General features: G+C 39.7%; 1 protein-coding gene across 4 annotated transcripts in view; it reads left to right on the forward strand.

Moving 5' to 3' along the window:
* pdcd6ip (programmed cell death 6 interacting protein) overlaps window positions 1–18,697 on the forward strand; it is a 100,070-nt gene that overhangs the window by 4,865 nt on the left and 76,508 nt on the right. For all 4 annotated transcript variants that reach the window (XM_043688855.2, XM_043688857.2, XM_043688858.2 and 1 more), the window contains exon 2: window positions 15,193–15,247. In XM_043688855.2, the coding sequence (XP_043544790.2) occupies window positions 15,193–15,247 (55 nt within the window). The remainder of the gene's footprint in view (window positions 1–15,192; window positions 15,248–18,697) is intronic.

Genomic DNA, 18,697 nt, shown 5'->3' on the forward strand with positions numbered 1-18,697 from the left:
CACAAAGGAGGACATCAATAACATATCAGAAATGATGGGGAAGACCACATTTAGTGAGAGTAGGAACTGAAGCAAATTTTATTTGTAGAGAATTGATGGGATTGAAAGCCAATAAATCCTCAGGGCCTGATAACATTCATCCCAGAGTACGTAAGAATGTGGCCCTAGAGATAGTGGATGCATTGGTGGTCATCTTCCAAGATATTATGCAGCCCACTATATTAAAAAGGGAGGTAGAGAAAATGCTGGAAATTGTAGACCAGTTAGAAAACAGTAGTGAAATCAGATATAGCAAGGGGAATCTTCTGGAATTCTTTGAGGATGGAACCAGCAGACTTTATCAGGGCAGTCAGTTACTGTGGTTTATTTGGGCTTGCAGAATGCTTTGAAACTCAGAATGAGAGACTGGTGTGTAAAATTTAAAGTGCATCGGGATAGTGTATTGAGGTGGATAGAAAACTGATTTTGCAGATAAGAAACAAAGTAGAAATAAATGATTTTTTTAAACAAATGGCAGGAAATGGCTAATGGATACTGCACAATTGGTGCTAGGACCCAAGCTCTTCACAAGATGTGTTGATGATATTGTAGTTAATTTTCTCATCGATGTCTCAATTTGCAGGTAGCCCAAAGCTGGTTGGAAAGGTGTACTGTGAAGAGGATACAGACATGTTAGTGTGATTTGAACCAGCTGAATGAGTGGGAAAGTGCATGGCTAATTGATGGAATATAATGAGGATAGATGTGAAGTTAGACCACTTTGGTAGGAAAAATTAGAAGATGTTTATATCGCTATAAATTGAGAGAGGAATGTTCAACGAGACCTGGATGTCCCTGTGCACCAGTTGCTGAAAGCAAGCACACAGGTGCAGCAGGCCGTAAAGATGACAAAAACTGTATGTTGGCTGGCAAAGCGAGAGGATTCAAGTACAGGAGCAACAATGTCTTCCTGCAATTATACAGGGCATTAGTAGGACTACATCTGGAATATTGTGTGCAGATTTGGTCTCCTTATCTGAGGAAAGATATTCTTGCTTTAGGAGGAATGCATTGAATTCCAGGGTGGAGTGGATGGAGTGCTGTGACTCTTCTACTAGGTATTTTAGTCTTGCGTGTAGTTCTTTGGCCAGTCTGTAAGTTGGTGTTCCCGGTAGTGAGACTGTGGGTCTGAGGGGGGCTCCTGGTTTATGGATTTTTGGTAATCCGTAGAATCGTGGGGTGTTGGTCCCGTCTGGTTGCATTTTCTGGAATTCCGTCTTGTTTAATTGTCCGGAACTGTGTAATTTTCTTAGGAGACATGTAATTTTGTTTCGTAGCTGTGGGGTCAGATCTAGCGCCACCTGTTGGTAGGTGTTGGTGTCTGCGAGTAGTGCATTGGCTTTCTCTATGCAGTCCCTTCTGTTCGGGATGACTGTGAGCCAGCGCTTGTCTGCAGGTAATATGACGATGTAATACCTGGTAGAAGAGTCACAGCACTCCACTCAGGAATTCCTAAAAATCATCAAAAACACCAAAATGAGGAAGACAAAACAATGATCTCATTTGACGTAACAACACTGTTCACCTCCATCAACATCGACCTGGCAAAGGAAACACCACACTTTTAGAAGAGATCATCACACACCAACCACCATCAATCACATTACCAATGAAAACATCATGAAGCTAGTGGACCTGTGCCTCACCACCCACTTCACTTTCAACAACATAGTCTACAAACAAACCAACGGCACACCCATGGGATCTCCGCTATCAGGATCCATAGCAGAAGCGGTAATGCAAAGAGTAAAACAAACAGCCCTACCAACCAACAAACCCAAAAATCCGCTACGTAGATAACACCTTTTGTCATCACGAAACTAAACAACTTGGAAGAGACATTTAACATCATCAACACCCTCACAGGCATAAAGTTCACCAAGGAGGAAGAAACCAATAACAAACTCACATTCCTGGATGTCACAGTCGAAAGAAAGGACAACGGGGAACTACAAACCTGCGTGTACAGAGAACCGACAAACACTAACCAAATACTTAACTACACCAGCAACCATCCCAACGCACACACGAAGCTGTATCAGAACACTATTCCAATGAGCCACCACACATTTTAGCACAGACGAACTTCGGAAAACAGGAGAGCCATCTATACAACGTATTCAAGAAGAACGGATACTAAAAAAAATAGTGCGCAGATTCCTCAGGAACAAACCATGACTAGCAGACCAAACACAGCCAGAAACCTTACCATACATCAAAGAAGTTTCAGAAATGACAGCCAGACTACTAAAACCCTTCGGAATCCTAGTAGCACACAAACCCACCAACACTCTCTCAAACAAAAACTAACAAACTTAAAAGACCCAGTACAACCCATGGACAAAACCAACGTCATCTACAAAATTCCATGCAAGGACTGCCACAAACACTACGTAGGACAAACAGGAAGAAAGGTAGCCACCAGAATACACGAACACCAGCTAGCCACAAAGACATGACCCTCTCCCCTTCGTAGCCCTATACACGGATGAAAAAAAACCACCATTTCGACTGGGACAACACATCTATCCTGAGACAGGCAAAGCAAAGACATGCCAGAGAATTCCTAGAGGCCTGGCACTCCAACCGCAATGCCATAAACAAACACAGATCTAGATACTATCTATCAACCCCTCTGAAAACAAACAGGAAATGACATCACCACGAACCCCAGGAACCCCATCCAGGACAAACTTATAAATAGAAAGCAGGAGACAACAGCTTCACTTCACTTGGAGGTCACCACTGATGTTACCTAACCAGGTAATGAAACGTCTGGATATCAAACCTACAAATCAGCGAGCAAACCTACATCCTAAATCTCAACCTGAGCTACAAACCTTGCATAAAAGGGAACGTTCTGGAACCAGGGCCAGAAGGCTGCCGGGAAGGTACCTTTCCCATTTAAATGAATGGGTTTGCACATATCTGTGATAGGCTCTGGAAAGTATCCCCCGCAGATACGACGGGGGGGACACGAGTGTATTGTATTCACTGGAATATAGAAGACCTGAGGAAGGATCCTCTAGAAATCTATAAAATTTTCTGACATTGGAAAGTCCAGAATCAAAGTCATAGTTTAAAGGTAAGGGGTAAACATTTTAAGTATGGTGAGGAGAAACTTTTTCACCCAAAAAGTGGTGAGCTTATGGAATTCATGATCACAGAATGTAATTGAGGCCAAAGCATTGTCTTCAAGAATGAGAAAGGTTTAGCTGATGTGATTTAAAGGGATATGGAGGGAGGGCTACAATCATATTGAATGATGGAGCAGGCTTGAATGGCCTACTCTTGCTCCTATCTTTGTTTCTGTGAGCACTTTATAGAGACGTAAGGATTGCTTTTGACCTTTTTTGTTTCTGGTACCAATCATGCTGGTCCTTCTAGTTTAATTCTTTTCTTGAGACGAGCAGTTTCTGAGGACAGTTGAGTGAGCCACACAGTGTGGGCCTGAGTCATATGTCGGCTAGAATAGAAGGTCAGCAGATTTTTTTTTCATTAAAGGCAGTCATGAGCTAGATGGAATTTTATGACGTAGTTTTCATTTGACTTCTAATGCCACATTTTTAAAATTGAATTCAAATTCTGCCACATGCCATGGGGGAATTCAAACCATGTTCCTAGAGAATTACCTGAGTCTCTGGATTACTAATCATGTGACAAGATTACTACTACATCACTATCTTCCTTGTCTAAAATGAGTGTGTTTCCTCCAGGTGCTCCGGTTTCCTCCCACAATCCAAAGATGTGCAGGTCTAGTGAATTGGCCATGCTAAATTGCCCATCGTCTTAGGTGTGTTCTTCAGGGTTGAATATAGGATAGGGGAAGGGTCTGGGTGGGTTATTCTTTGGAGGGTTGGTGTGGACTTGGTGGGCCGAAGGGCCTATTTCCATACTGGAGGGAAAATGATCTAACCTAAAATGAGCACAATTTGTGTGTGCAGGCATTGCCTGAATAGTTGTTTTTAAACTTTTGACTTGTAATGTTTATTCATTTAAAAATAACACGAGTATTATAATTTTGCAAGCTCAGTTACATGTATCCTGTTATTTCATTTTCATAGTTGAAAAATGTGGTGCTGGAAAAACACAGCAGGCCAGGCAGCATCCAAGGAGAAGGAGAATTAACGTTTCGGGCATAAGCCCTTCTTCAGGAATGATCTCCTGCTCCTCGGATGCTGCCTGGCCTGCTGTGTTTTTCCAGCACCACATTTTTCAACTCTTACTCCAGCATCTGCAGTCTTCACTTTCTCCTAGTTGATCTCATTTTCATACTCGTATTGTTGTAAAGTGCTGCAGTTCAAGCCTTTAACAATTTGTTCAGTTTCAACTAAATTTGGTTACTGTTAAAGTATACTTGTTTACAATGAATGTTGAATTCTTTATTGCAGAGGACTGTCTGAATATGTTTAAGGCTGAGAGTGAGTTTTTTAATCAGTAAGGAAATTAAGGGTTATGCAGATGAGGCAGGAGTTGCATTGAGCATTCAAAAAATGCCATCATCTCAAATACTTCCAAAGCAGACTTGATGGGAATTTTCTCCTGCATCTTTTGGTCTATTGTTTCATTTCTCAGACTTGGCCTTCAGCCAATTTTGACTAATTTTGTGACATCAAGTAACAGCTGAAGGCAATGGAGAGAGCAAAATTTGCATATTTGGACAACATTCTGGACATATTACTGAAGATTTGTGCTCAAACTGTCCCTGCCACAAGCACGTTGCAGCAGCCAACCAGCAGTGTAGAAAGTTACCAGTGTATATCTGGACAATAACTTGTTGGTTGATTGATTGATTGAAACTCTGTTTGGATTCAGTCTGGCCCATCCAAATCCAGACCGCATTTCAGCCTTTGTCCAAACACGGACAAAAGAATCTGGATTCTAGTGGCATGCTATGAGTGACTGCCTTAACATTAGGTAAGCATTTGATGGAGTATGGCTGTAAAGCAAATCAGGTAAAACTGGATTTGTTGGAAAGTTTGGGGGGGGGAGTGGAGTCTCTCTGCGTAGAGTCATATCTAGTACAAAGGACAGTGCTGCAGTATGTGATTTTTGAGAAGATTTGTAGCTCAGGTTGTAATTTTGTCCACTGAGCTGGCAGGTTTGTTTTCAGACACTTCATTACCACACTAAGTAACATCAGTGAGTCTCTGGTGAAGTGCTGGTATTCTGTTGCACTTTCTATTTGTGTCTTAAGGTGGGTGATATCATTTGCGGTACTTTTTCTGAGGTTGGTAAATGGGGCATCATGGTAGCCCACAAACCTACCAATGCACTTAAACTACTGATGAACCTAAAAGGTCCCTATACAAACAACCAGCAAAATGAATGTTATTTACAAAATACCATGCAAGGACTGTAACAAACACTACATCAAACAGACAGGCAGAAAACTAGCCACCAGGATACATGAACATCAACGAGCCACTAAACGACATGACCCACTATCACCCTTAGATACAGATAAAGAAGGACACCACTTTGACTGGGACAATGCATCTATCCAAGGACAGGCTAAACCGAGACAAGCACGGGAATTCCTGGAGGTGTGGCGTTGCAACCAGAACTCCCATCAATAAACACATTGGACCCTGTGGTGTAAAATTATGTCCCAATACATGTGTGATGGGCCAAGCAGTGGAATGTGGTGAAAGGGTTAAAATTGTGTCCCAATACATGTGTGAATCTAACCGAAAATGGAAGGTGTCGCTTAGTCCCGTATGAATCTTATTACACACCTTCCCGTGTGAATCTTCTTATCTGTATGTGACCAGAATGGAATGTGTTTTTCAGCCTTGCTCTGCTGTTCACATGAATGTTTAGATCTCGAAAAGAGTATATCAGCTGGAAAAGTCTCCAGTTCGGTAGAGTCTGCTCCGGGGTTGCGTTTAACCGCCGAGCGTGGGTTGTTGGCAACCGCTCTACGAGAACTGACGGCTCCCAGTTCCGGTAACACGTAGAGTGAGTATAAACCAGACCCGTTGTAAGTACGAGACCTGGTTGTGGCGACGCTGCGGGGAATAAAACACTTATATTCTAGCAGACTCGCCTCTTGGCTGTTTGTTCTGTGTCAGACTACTTTCCTGCGAGCCTGGTCCTTGACCTTGAGAATTTTTTAAAACAGACCCCATTTACCAACCTCTGAGGAAAAGATATATCATGACCCACCTTACGAGACCAAGACACCTAAATAGAAAGTGGGACAGAACACTAGCACATCATCGGAGGCTCACTGATGATGTTATCCAGCATGGTGACTAAATATATGAAAACAAACCTTCCACCTCCAGCGAGCAGACTTACACTTTGAATGCCATAGTATCATCTTGGAGGTCAGTCATCTCAATCAAACACTGCAGGAGTTTTTGAGCATAGTGTCCTGCAGATAGCACTAACCATCTTCACTAACTTGAAAATGACTATATTTATTTCAAAGGTAGGGGCTTTTGTTGGAGTATCCTACTTCTGGACCTAGGAGGCCCAGTTTCAAGCCCCAGGTGTGTATTGTAATTAGAAATATCTATAATACCAGTCATTCAGTGGTTCAGTGATGATTGCACAACATTCAACAGCGTTCTCTACACTTCGGATGTTGAAGCAGTCATTGTCCAAATGAATTACTATCTGGATTTCAAGTTTGGCTTAATGTGGCAAGTTACATTTGTGCCATACAATTCCAAGAAGTGAAGATCTCCCAAAGCAGGAATCTTATCGTGACATTAAATATCTCTCAAATCCTCCATTATTGGGACTACCACAGATCAGAAACATAACTCAGCTGCACATAATGTGATTACAAAACCAGGTAACAAGGCACAGTGGTTGGCACTGCTGCCTCACACCGCCAGAGACCCAGGTTCAATTCCCGCCTCAGGCAACTGACTGTATGGAATTTGCACGTTCTTCCCAGTGTCTGCGTGGGTTTCCTCCGGGTGCTCCGGTTTCCTCCCACAGTCCAAAGATGTGCAGGTCAGGTGAATTGGCCATGCTAAATTGCTCGTAGTGTTAGGTGAAGGGGTAAATGTAGGGGTATGGGTGGGTTGCACTTCGGCGGGTCGGTGTGGACTTGTTGGGCCGAAGGGCCTATTTCCACACTGTAAGTAATCTAAGGCAAGGAATTTAGTGGTAACTCCCATCCTGCTTACTCAAAGCCTGTCTTCCAGCTGAATGGCACAAGTTTGGTAATGTCATGTAATACTATACTTGCCTGAATGAATACTGTTTGAACAATCTTCAAGAAGCTTGACACCATCCCGTACAAAGAGGCCTATTTGATTTGCACCACATTCAACATTCACTTACTCCCTGCCACACTGCACTTTAGCAGAAATATGCACCATCTGAAAGCTGCTCTGCAACAACTCCAAGGCTCCTTAGACAGCATCTTCCAAATTCAGAATTCCTAGCATCTATCCTAGGTTAGCAGAAATGAGACACCACCATTTGCAAGTCCCCCTCTCAGCCACATCCCATTCTGTCTTACTCTATATCATATTGAGAACAATTAGCTTGGACAATTATTGCTGGTCTAGCTAGCAACACCCATATCTGTGGAAAGTATTTTTTAAAAATGAAAGCACTCTGGTTTATTTTGTTATCATAATATTCACTACCGTCTCACCTGTATTCAAGAACTTTTGCTTATTGAGCCTTCCCTCCCCAGTCTATCTGATACTGATTTTCCTTTTGTACTTTTCTTTTTCCTTTTGTATATTTTCTTGTCAGGTGCTTTTGTTTTTGTGTAACTTTTAGACTTTTGATATCTGATTGTGTTGTTGAGCCTGTTACACGGCATGTCTCTTGTAAACTAGTCATTCATCACTGATATGTGGAGTTACCTTGATACCACACTTAACAATCCTCAATTGTGTGGTAGTGGGAGTTGATGACAGAACATTTTGTGAATAACTGCTTAACTGGAGTTGAATTTTCAGTGGTTTGTGTGAAGCTTTTGGCATAATTGTTACAAGAGTTGTACAGGTGAATCTGCTTGTCATGTTCATACATTTTTTTAAAAAAAGTCTTTCCATTTCTTCTGCCTATATTGGAATAAAGCATAAATGATATGTTTATGCTGGAACTAGACAATTAAACTCTTCATTTGTACATGTGATTCAAATGTTTCTGTCAAGCCAGCATGTATTGCCCACTCTAACTTTCTGAGAGAGGGTGATTAATGTTGAGCCATCACCTTGTAATGCTGCATTCTGTAGGTAAACTGTAGGTAAACCCGCAGAGCAGTTTGACTGTTTAATGTGAAAGAATGGTGATCTATTTCCAAGTTGGCTTGATGATATGATTTGGAAGGTAGGTTACAAGTGGTTCTGTTCCCTATGTGCTTGGTACTGTCCAAACTCCTACCCTCTATCTGAGACTCCTTTGTCTGTTACTGCAATGCATCTTGTAGCTGGCTCACATTGCTATCATGATTTTCTAATTTGTTTGAAGAGTTGAAGGTTTAACATCAAGTTTTGGGTCGCCAATTAAGTAAGCTGCTTTGTGGTGACAAGTTTCTTCTGTGGTGGAGTAGCAATTATTGTGGATAGTCAGGAGGTGACTCCCCTGATGCAGAGCCCCTCTGACTTGCTCTTGAAGCAACAGTATTTTACGTGACCAGTCCAGTTAAGTTTCATGTCAGTGGTGAGCTCAAAGACGTGATTATATGGGCTTTAGCGATATCCGAACTGTTAGATGACAAAAAGATATTATTAGACCCTGTCTTATTGGAGATTGTCTTGTGTCTCAAATGTTATTTGCAATTTATCAACTGAAGTCTGAATGTTGGTTCATTATTTAAAGATTTGTTTCATATTATTCACATTACAATCATAAACACAGGGAAAGCTGTTAAGGTGGTTGAGCTCAGAGTATTGTTTACTGTTGTGGTCGCTCCAGTATAGGAAGGATAATATTACATTGGAGAGAGTCCAGAAAAGATTTACCAGGAGATTGCTGGGAGTGGAAGGTTTGAGTGATAAAGATAATCTAGGACTTTTTTTTTCCCACTGGAGCATAGGTTGAGGGGTGACCTTAGAGGCCTTTTACAGAGGTCTGTGAAATCATGGGTAGCAAGGGTCTATTCATCAAAGATGAATAGCAAGAGTCTTCCACCTGGGGTCGGGGAGTTCGAAACTAGGGGGCATATTTTTAAAGTGAGAGGAGAAAGAATTTAAGCAAGACAACCGGGCAATTTTTTAAATACACTGGTTCATGTGCGGAATGAATGCTCGAGGAAGTGGTAGATGCAGGTTCGTTGGCAACATTTAAAAGATAAGGATATGAATAGGGAAGGTTGGAGGGACATGGGCCAAACACAGGCAAGTGAGACTAGTTTGATTTGGGGAAAATGGTTAGTGTGGACTAGTTGGACAAAAGGGTCTATTACCATGCTATATGATTCTGACTCAAACCTTATCCTGAAGAACTCCTGTATTAATGTCCATTGACAGATGATTGACTTCCTTTCTGGTGTTTATAATGCAAGCAGTCAAGTATTTTCCTGGTACCTTTGCTGCATGACATCAAATGTAAGTTTGCTGTTGAAGTATTAACACTCTCCTCCCTTCTAAAATATTTGATTTTTTTTTCTCTGTATTTGGGCTAAGGCTGTATTGAGGTCTGGAGTTGAGTGATCCTATTGCAGCGCGAATTGAGCATCATTGAATGGGGTATTAGTGAGTAAGTGCCACTGGATAGCATTACTGATGAAACCTTACACCAATTTTAGATGAAATGGCTATTAGATCGGATTTGCAGCATAAGAACGTAGAAAAGTTGTAGCAAGGGGGAGGCCATTTGATGAATTGTTTGTGGCAGCTGAAAAATAAGGTATCTGCTTAATCCTTCTTTCCAGACTTGGTCTGTAGCTCTGTAACTTTTCCAACAGTGAGTTGTCTTCTGGGTGAAAGGATTCTCTTAACCTCTCTGCCATTCTTCATACACTTGGTACAACGTAGTTCAATGCCCCCCCCCTCCCCCCAAGTTATATGAATTTGCTTCTAAAATAGCTCCTTCCTTACCACACTACATAGGCAATTTATAATTTTAGAATCTTGGAATTCCTACAGTGCAGCAAAGGACTGTTCATTTGGACCATCAATTCTGCACCGACCATTGGAACATCTCACCCAAACCCAGCACCCCCAACCCTATTTCTTAACCCTGCATTTTACTACGGATTACCCATATATCCTCTGACTCTCTGGGTAAATTTAGCATAGACAGTCAAGCTAACATGCACAAGAATCCTTGGGTCCTTGGCACCGTGAGGCACCAGTGCTAACCACTGAGCCACTATGCTACTCTATTTAATTTTGTTTTATAATTTTATGCTCCTCCCCTCGGCCACCAAGTATGAAGACCTTGGATCTAAGCTTTTCCTACTGTTAAGTATTTGTTCCTGGAAACATCCCTGTTACTCTGCTGTGGTTGCATCCTTCCTGTAATATATTGTGTTCTATATTTCATTTTACTAGTATTTTATGCTAGTGCAGCATAATATTTTTGTTCTATTCTGGGACAGAATATGAATGAACAATATTTTGTAAATTGCCTCAAACCACGTTTTTGTTTTCTTGCCCTGCTACCTTCAAGGACTTATACATGGTTACTCTAAGACGACTCTATTTTTCTACATTTTCTGTATCCTTCCATTTGTGCAAATCCTTGGTCTCAAACCGTTGCCCTCAAACTTTAAATATGGGCAATTAGATGTATGTAAAAAGAGTTGTGTGAAACAGGTGGGGAAAGTCAGTGGATTAGCAGTGGCAGGCATTTCAGTCGATATTTCCTAAATCTCGGAAAAAGCTTGTTCCAGATAGAAAGGACGGAATAAAAGTTTATAAAATACATATGAACTTTCTGTAGTCATAAATAACAATGTTGTTCTTATAACGCTAAAACAGCAAACTGTATTATGCACAATTCAGTTTGTTACAGGAAGTGTGAAACAGGTTATGGAAAGGGAAGAGGGATCAGGCAGAAGTCAAACTGTGTTTAAATCAATCACTCTCAAAAAATATATATATTTGACGTCATGGAGTTTTAGAGGTTGTGTATACCAGCCTGAAAAATAAGATACTGGAGATTTAGTGCAAGAATCATGGTATTTTTGTTCCTTGGAGTATAAATGTCTGTAATGAGGCACAGCTATATTGAAGAACAGTCTTCACAGAACTCTATGCCCCTTGTACGCCAGTGGGCTAGTGAATTGAGAGATTTTAAGATGGCTTTAAGTAAATATGACAGTGAGTGAGAAAATCATGGATTTGGAATGAGAAAAAAGAATCATGGCAACAAAAAAATTGACAACGTTATCACTGGGAAAAGCAGAGACTTTTTTTGAGGTCGTGAGGGACAGAGAGAATTAAATTTATGTAACCATTTTCACAACAAGAAATATCTGAAAGCCCTTTCAGATTCATACAGTACTCGTCAAATGGAGGTCAATTTCTTTTGTATATCAAAACAAAATGCAGGTGACTTGACTTGGTGTATTTGCATAAATAACCTTGTCAAATTAAGTCCTAACTTTAATTTCAAACATTACATAAAAATGATTTTAGATTGTATTTAACCTTAAGAATTGAGCAACATTGCTCCTGCGTCAAGAAAATTGATTTATTTTGTTTTATGCCTTATAGATACATATAAGATTCTAAAAGGTTACTGAAAATTTTAGTGTTAATATTTCTTCAGTTAAATCAAATACTTAAGCAGTGCAATTTGTTAATTATTGCTTCCGTTCGTTTTTGTTTTCCTACACCTATGGTATCTTTGTAAATGTTTCTATTTCATATTTATGTGGGTTGCACCCACCCAGTCTTGATAATGGTGCACATAATGAAATTAATGTTGCATGGAAAGGTTGGAAGGAATAATAGCATGGGCTATCTCAAGGCATTGGATAAAGAGCTGCATTCTAAGCCTGTTAGCAAAATGGAAAGCTATTGAATATGAGGTGCTGCAATGGTATGAATACAAAATTTGCTGATGGATAGAAAATGGAGAGTTGTAGTGGCTGTTTCCCAGATATGGAAGTTACATTTCCAAGATTCAATGCATCGACTACTGTTTTTAATTTGGCTTAACTCTCACTTGAGGAATAGGAGCATTCATGAAATTCACAGATGAAATGAGACTGGGACAGTAGATTGGAATCAATGAATAGGACTGGAATAAGGTGATATGATTTTTAAAGTACTTTTAAGTGATCTATTCTAGAAGAATGCAAAGAGTAAATATATGGTAAAACTTTAAAAGGGAGATGCTGGAGATGCCTTGGGTGCTTATGTGCAAATCTTTGAAGATGGCAGGACAGATGAGCAAAGTGATCAAACTAGTGCATTGGGTGTTAAGCATACAAATAGAAGTAAGAGTTCTTTGCATTGCAAGTGTCCCTACCACTGGACCAGGAGACCCATGAAGTTGCCTTTTGACAGGAAACAGCAAGTGGGAATGTGGGGCTTTTTTTTCCCAGGTTAGTTACCAGCAATCAGCTGGGACCACAACTGTTTACAATTTAAATTAATAACTTGGAGGAAGGAATTCAAATGCACTGTAGTCCGATTTCAAGCTGATGCAAGAACTGGTACAAAGACAGATTGCAAGGATGCATGTGGTATTGATATAGTGTTATAGAGATGTACAGCATGGAAACAGACCCTTCAATCCAACTCGTCCATGCCGCCCGGATATCCCAACCCAGTCTACTCCCATTTACCAGCACTTGGCCCATATCTCTCCAAACCCCTCCTATTTATATTCCCATCCAGATGTCTTTTTAAATTCTGCAATTGTACCAGCCTCCACCACTTTCTCTGGCAGCTCATTCCATACACTGACCTCTGCCCCTTAAGGTAAATTGGCAAAAGGTTGGCTAAGGAATATGAGAAAACATGAAGTTTTTCGTTTTGAAAAAGAGCAAAAGAACAGTATTCAAACAGAAAAAACCTGCAGATAGCTGCAACATAAAGGGACTTGGGATACCTGCATGCAAAATTCACAAAGCTAGTACACAGGTGCAGCACGTAATTAGTGATTAATGGAATGTTAGCCCTTGTTTCAAGAGGGTTGGAGTTTGACCAGTTGCAGCAAGACCTCTCTACTCAATGTGCTGATCAGACCACATCTGGAGTACTGAGAAGCTTTGTTCCCTTTATTAAGAAAATATATTTCATTGAAGGCAATTCTGAGAAGGTTGACAAGGATGATTCCTGGTATGAAGGGGTTTTATGAGCAAAAGCTAAGTAGTTTGGAGCTCGACTCATTGGAGCTCAGACAATTCGAGAGATGATCTCATTGAAACCTATAGGATACTTAAGGGGCTTGACCAGGTCAATGCTGAGAGGATGTTTCCCCTTATTCTAGAGTCTAGAACCAGAGAGCATAGTCTCAGAATAAAGACCAATTTGAAGGAATTTCTTCTGAGGATTGAGAGGTCTTTGTAACTCCTTAGCATAGACCTGTGGAGATAGAGTTATTGTGTATGTTTTAACTTTGAGATAGATAACCCTTGATCATCTGACTGATCAAGAATATGGGGTAATGCAGGAAAATGTATATGAGAAATTTCAGGTCAGACATGATCCTGTTAAATGCTAGAGTAAGCTGTAGGGGCTGAACAGCCCACTGCTGTTCCTATTTCTTCTGGCCTTGGTCTTATTGTCGCTGAAGTTAGTGCCATGTGTACTGAGTGGACAGCCTGGTCACATCTGTGAGATTATATACTTTGTCGGTGCTATTCTTAAAATGTAATTTACTCTCAAATATCAACTGCAGTCTGCCTCCTTGATTCATGGTTGTTTTTTTATTGATGTTGGTTTGATTGCTCAAATACAAGTTATAAAAGGTGAAATTTTGTCCTCTTTGGTTTTCTCATGGGGTCATTGGATAAATTTATTCTCTTTTGTTGATATCTATGGGAATTGTAACACTAAATGCTTTTGTTCAGAGCAGTTCCTGTGTACAATGGTCCAAAACAGACACAATAACCGAATTACATCTTACTGATCCTTTTGGGAATAAATGTTTGTCATCTTTGCTTCATCAGCATGTCTTCACTTATCTTGCAAACTTTTATTAAATTATACAGTAAATGTAGACTTCACATCATGAGTCTCTAAATATGTTTTTGTATATTTCAAAGTTTTGTACTATTTATAGTTTCTTTTTAGTCTGATCAAATTGTATGCAGAGATTTTATCAGACACTTGGAAGTAGTCAGACTTGAGAACCAGTATTGTATCTGAGGGTTCCTGAACAGTGACATTGCTTCAGAACTTGGAAATTCTTCAATTGGAATTCTAAATCCTTTTCTTTGATTTTAGCTATAGATTTTCATCTAATAGCAGCTCACAAACACATTTTTATGTTTGATTGGCAATGTCTTTACTAGAAGCATTTATCTGGAACCTCCTTTAGCTGTGCAAATGAGATTTTTGATAGCATAGACTTACTAGCACATCTTTGTGTTGTTTTTGGACAGTTGCATGCATCTATGAAAATCTTCTATATTTTTCTGTTGCAAGCTCCTATTGCACAGATACCACTACACAATTTGAGTCATTGTTTCACTTTAACTTGAAGGGCCAATGTACCTTTCAGTTAGGGTCTGACGAAGAAGATATCTGAGCTCCAGTAACAAGGATTCTATTGCAGAGTTAATTACAGAAGTAATCAATGAATAGCAATGAAAAATTGAACAATTAATTTGTAGCTAACGTTAATTTAGATTATGATAGTTGTAAAACATCTTGCTGCATTCATCTGTGTGGCTGCTATCAAACAAAAGCAACGTTACCTGAACACTTGTGTGAATTGCTTGAAGCATTGTCTGTTATATTTGGGGATAACTTTTTACTCTGTAATTTTAAGGAGCTTGCTACTTTGAGAAGCTTTTGTGAAGTCTTAGTGCATAACATTATGATTCAACAATATCAGGCTTCCAAATTAAAAGCATTATTCAGTTGTCTTGGGTACACCTAAATTGAAGATTTGGATAAATCTTCGACCAAGGCCTCATCTTCCATTAGCATAAAAAGTTAACATTGTACTGTTCAAAAAGGCCGGGGAATTGATTAAATCTCAAAATAGCAGAAAATATACTGAACATCTAAGTTTTTTTTATCCTTACTGATTTTGCTTCTGTTTCAGATATTATGATCAACTGTGTGCCATTGAGCCCAAGTTTCCATTCTCAGAAAATCAGGTATTTAAATCTCTGTTGCTCTTTAAGTAGATGTTTTGTACTGATTTTTTTCAATTGTTTCATTCCTGCATGTCAGTAAATTCTGCTTCACAGTACTCCTATGTTGCCCACCTCTTGTAGTTGTTAAAGTACAGATTTGAGATGGCCCAGGGAATCCATTATGGACTCAGACCTGTAAGCGCCTCTCTTGGTTCGTCCCAGAGATCGTACTCTTTGGAAGTCTGGAATAAGAAACCTCTTACAGACAGATTAGTTTAATTTTAGTCATCCCTTTTATTTACCAATAGCATCACTGTTACAACATAACACTGATACCTATAAGCAAAACTAACTAGGTTCTCATAATCTAGGAGAGTAGGGTACCAGCTGTTCAAGTGCCCCAGCAAGCTACTCCGAAGTATTGATGTAAAGTGGCTTCCTTTATACAAAAGTTTACAAAAACGTTGCATGTTCTTATTTGGATAGTTAACAGTGAAGGACAATAATTCCTAAGGAAGAAAAGTTAATTGACAGGTCCGTGTACGCTTGACTGATCACTCCTACAGGCCCTAAGCCATTCATCAAGTGGGAAAAACATACCCAGCTGAGTTAGGCGCCTGCTAAAGAGATAAACTCCTATCATAAAGAGGTACCAGTCTCCGCTAATTGGAGAGTTCATAAAATAACCTTGCACAGCTCACATGTCTGATACAATTGTTTTACAAAATGGCTTCTTAGCAGGGGGGGCAATCCTTTGACCATAAAATGGCTCCCTGACACATTGTGCCAGAATCTCTTCAATAGAGGCCTAGAATAATTTCTAAGCTAGGAGCAGACTCCTGCTTTTTAAGCACTGAATCATTCTGTACTTGCGGCTGAGATGTTACCGTAAGGTTGCATTTAAATTGATTCATTAGTCTTCGAATTAAACATGCTTTCTTTTCAGGGTTGTGATTCAAATTCAAATAAGACATAAGATCTGATTAGATAGAATTGATAGTGGGGCAGTCTGTAATGTCTGTAGAGTGGTCTGCAAGGACAGCAAATAAGTTAAAGCTTCATCACTATTACCTTTTACAGTTTGTATTTAATAACTGGTAATGGCTACTCAATATCATCATAAAGTCCCAAAATGCAAATAAATTCAATCCATAGCAGGTAAGCACTAAGAGTTAATTCTCTACTGGCTTCAACAGCCTCAGCACTAAAATGGTCTCTCTCGTGACCTTTTGAACTCTCAAGTCAGGGTCTTGTAACATCAAAGATGTTTTTTCTCAGGGTTTGCCCCGCTTGCAAGGGGTAATAAGAATCCATTATAATTGACAGGATCTGACTGTCAATTACAAGGCTTTTGATCGTACAGAGTTTCGTTTCAGGGTCAGAATCAAATGCTGTTATTAATTTCACAAGGCAACGGCTGTGAATGTTATCACTTGGTGTCCTGTTCACACAGATTCACTGATGCTCAGGCAAATGTTCTTGAATTGCCTTAGGGCATCCTATTATCACTTGGTGAGCACAGATATGTTCATGATTTGGAAATGCCGGTGTTGGACTGGGGTGTACAAAGTTAAAAATCTCTCAACACCAGGTTATAGTCCAACAGGCTTCATAAACCTGTTGGACTATAACCTGGTGTTGTGATTTTTAACAAATGTTTTCTGCATTCTTCGAGTTTCCCCCATTTTTCTGAGCCTCCCTGCCTGTCTATTTTCTAGTGCAGCAAATGTGTTCTATAATTCAGCATTATATTTTTGTCTAAATGTTTAAGGACAAGTTTTAAGACTATGGACTTTCTCATAGTGGTCTTCCTCCACAGCTTGACATAAAAGATCCCATTACCTGATTGAAACAGAAGCAGACAGAATTTGCCATTTATCTGTTGGCACACCTGAAGACCTGAAGAAACATAGGATAAAATGCACTAGCATTACAGCTAGAATTTCTGTCCATTTACCTCATTGCTGTTTTTGCATCCTTTGTTGTTTGCAAGTTGGCTGCTATGCCTGCCTAGTGCACCAATCAAGAATTTTCCAAAGTCATTTATTGGCTTTGAATTGCTTTAGAATTACTAATGATTGTGAAAAGCCTTTTAAAAATGGAATTTCCAGTTGCTGAAAGAGTCATTATTATCTTCGCATTGATTCTGTTAGAGTTCATGGAGATATCTAATGTTTGTCAAAACCTTCCATCTATCCATCTTCAGAATTTATTTTTCATGTTCCTATTACTCTGGTATTAGAATTTGATACTCGGATAGTAATTAAATCTGCCTGTATCCTTACAAAATTGAAAGAAATATTTAATGGGGAAAGGCTTCAGTTAAAATTTAAATAAAAGAATGTCATATATTGATTGGTTCTTCCTGTGATGTTAAATCATGGAACCTCTACAAGCTTGGAGAAATAGCCAATTGTCAAGTCTATTTTAATTTTCTTTTTAACAGGTAGTTAGCCGAATGTTAGCTTGCATTACCAAGTTTGGCATTGACACGGTTTTATGGATCCTCAACTATTCCATTGAGAATAGGCTGGGAAGTGGACTTGAATTATAAGATCAGGCATTGTTCTATTGAATAGCATTCTAACTTGTTGAATATGGATGCGAGCTTTTTGTGATTCTTAGATGAGGATTCCCAAATCCCAGCGTTCCCACTTTCCACAGTCTTTCTTCATCTCCTGTATTTGTCCGACCAAAGTGTTAACCTCACATTTCCCCCATATTAAGTTCCATCTGCCAAGGTTTTCCTGCTTAACCTGTCGACAATCCCTCTGCAGAATTTTTGTCATTCTAACCACTTGCCTTTCCATCTATTTTTGTGTCATCTGCAAAGGTGGTTGTAGTAATTTGCTTTCCTCATCCAAATCATTGATCTATATTGTAAATAACATAGTCTCAGCATTGATATCTGGTAATATACTCGTGATAAGTTGCCAAAAAAGAGAATCATTGCCTACCCATAGTGCAACATTCTAGTTTTGCAATGGAAGGTTCCCTTTCTGATAGCTGTGTTTACGAAATTGTTTAATCGGACATTGAGTCTGATCATTCAATGGGTCAAAAAAAGATTATTATTCACAAAGCCAGCAGTACTTGCCTATCCTAACTGCCCTGAGAAGGTTGGTGATGAGTTGCTTTCTTGAATTGTTGTAGTCATTGGGGTGTAGGGACACTCAGTGCTGTTGGGAGGGGAGTTCTGGGATTTTGACTCCGATATTGAAAGAACAGTGATATCATTCAAGTCAGGACCGTGTGACTTGGAGGGGAGCTTGCAGGTGGTGATGTTCCTACGAATCTGTTGCCTTTCTTCTTGGAGGCAATGGTCACAGTTTAGAAAGTGTTTTAGAGGTAGCCTTGGCATGTTACTGCTGTGCATCTTGCAGGTAAAGACTGGATGGAGTGCCAATCAATTGGTCTACTTTGCCCTGGATGTATAGCGTTTTTTTTTATGTTGCTAAAGCACCCAGACAG

The sequence above is a fragment of the Chiloscyllium plagiosum genome, unplaced genomic scaffold (genome assembly GCF_037043375.1).
Source record: "Chiloscyllium plagiosum isolate Xiang-an unplaced genomic scaffold, Cpla_swu_hap1 HiC_scaffold_4, whole genome shotgun sequence".
NCBI lineage: Eukaryota > Metazoa > Chordata > Chondrichthyes > Orectolobiformes > Hemiscylliidae > Chiloscyllium > Chiloscyllium plagiosum.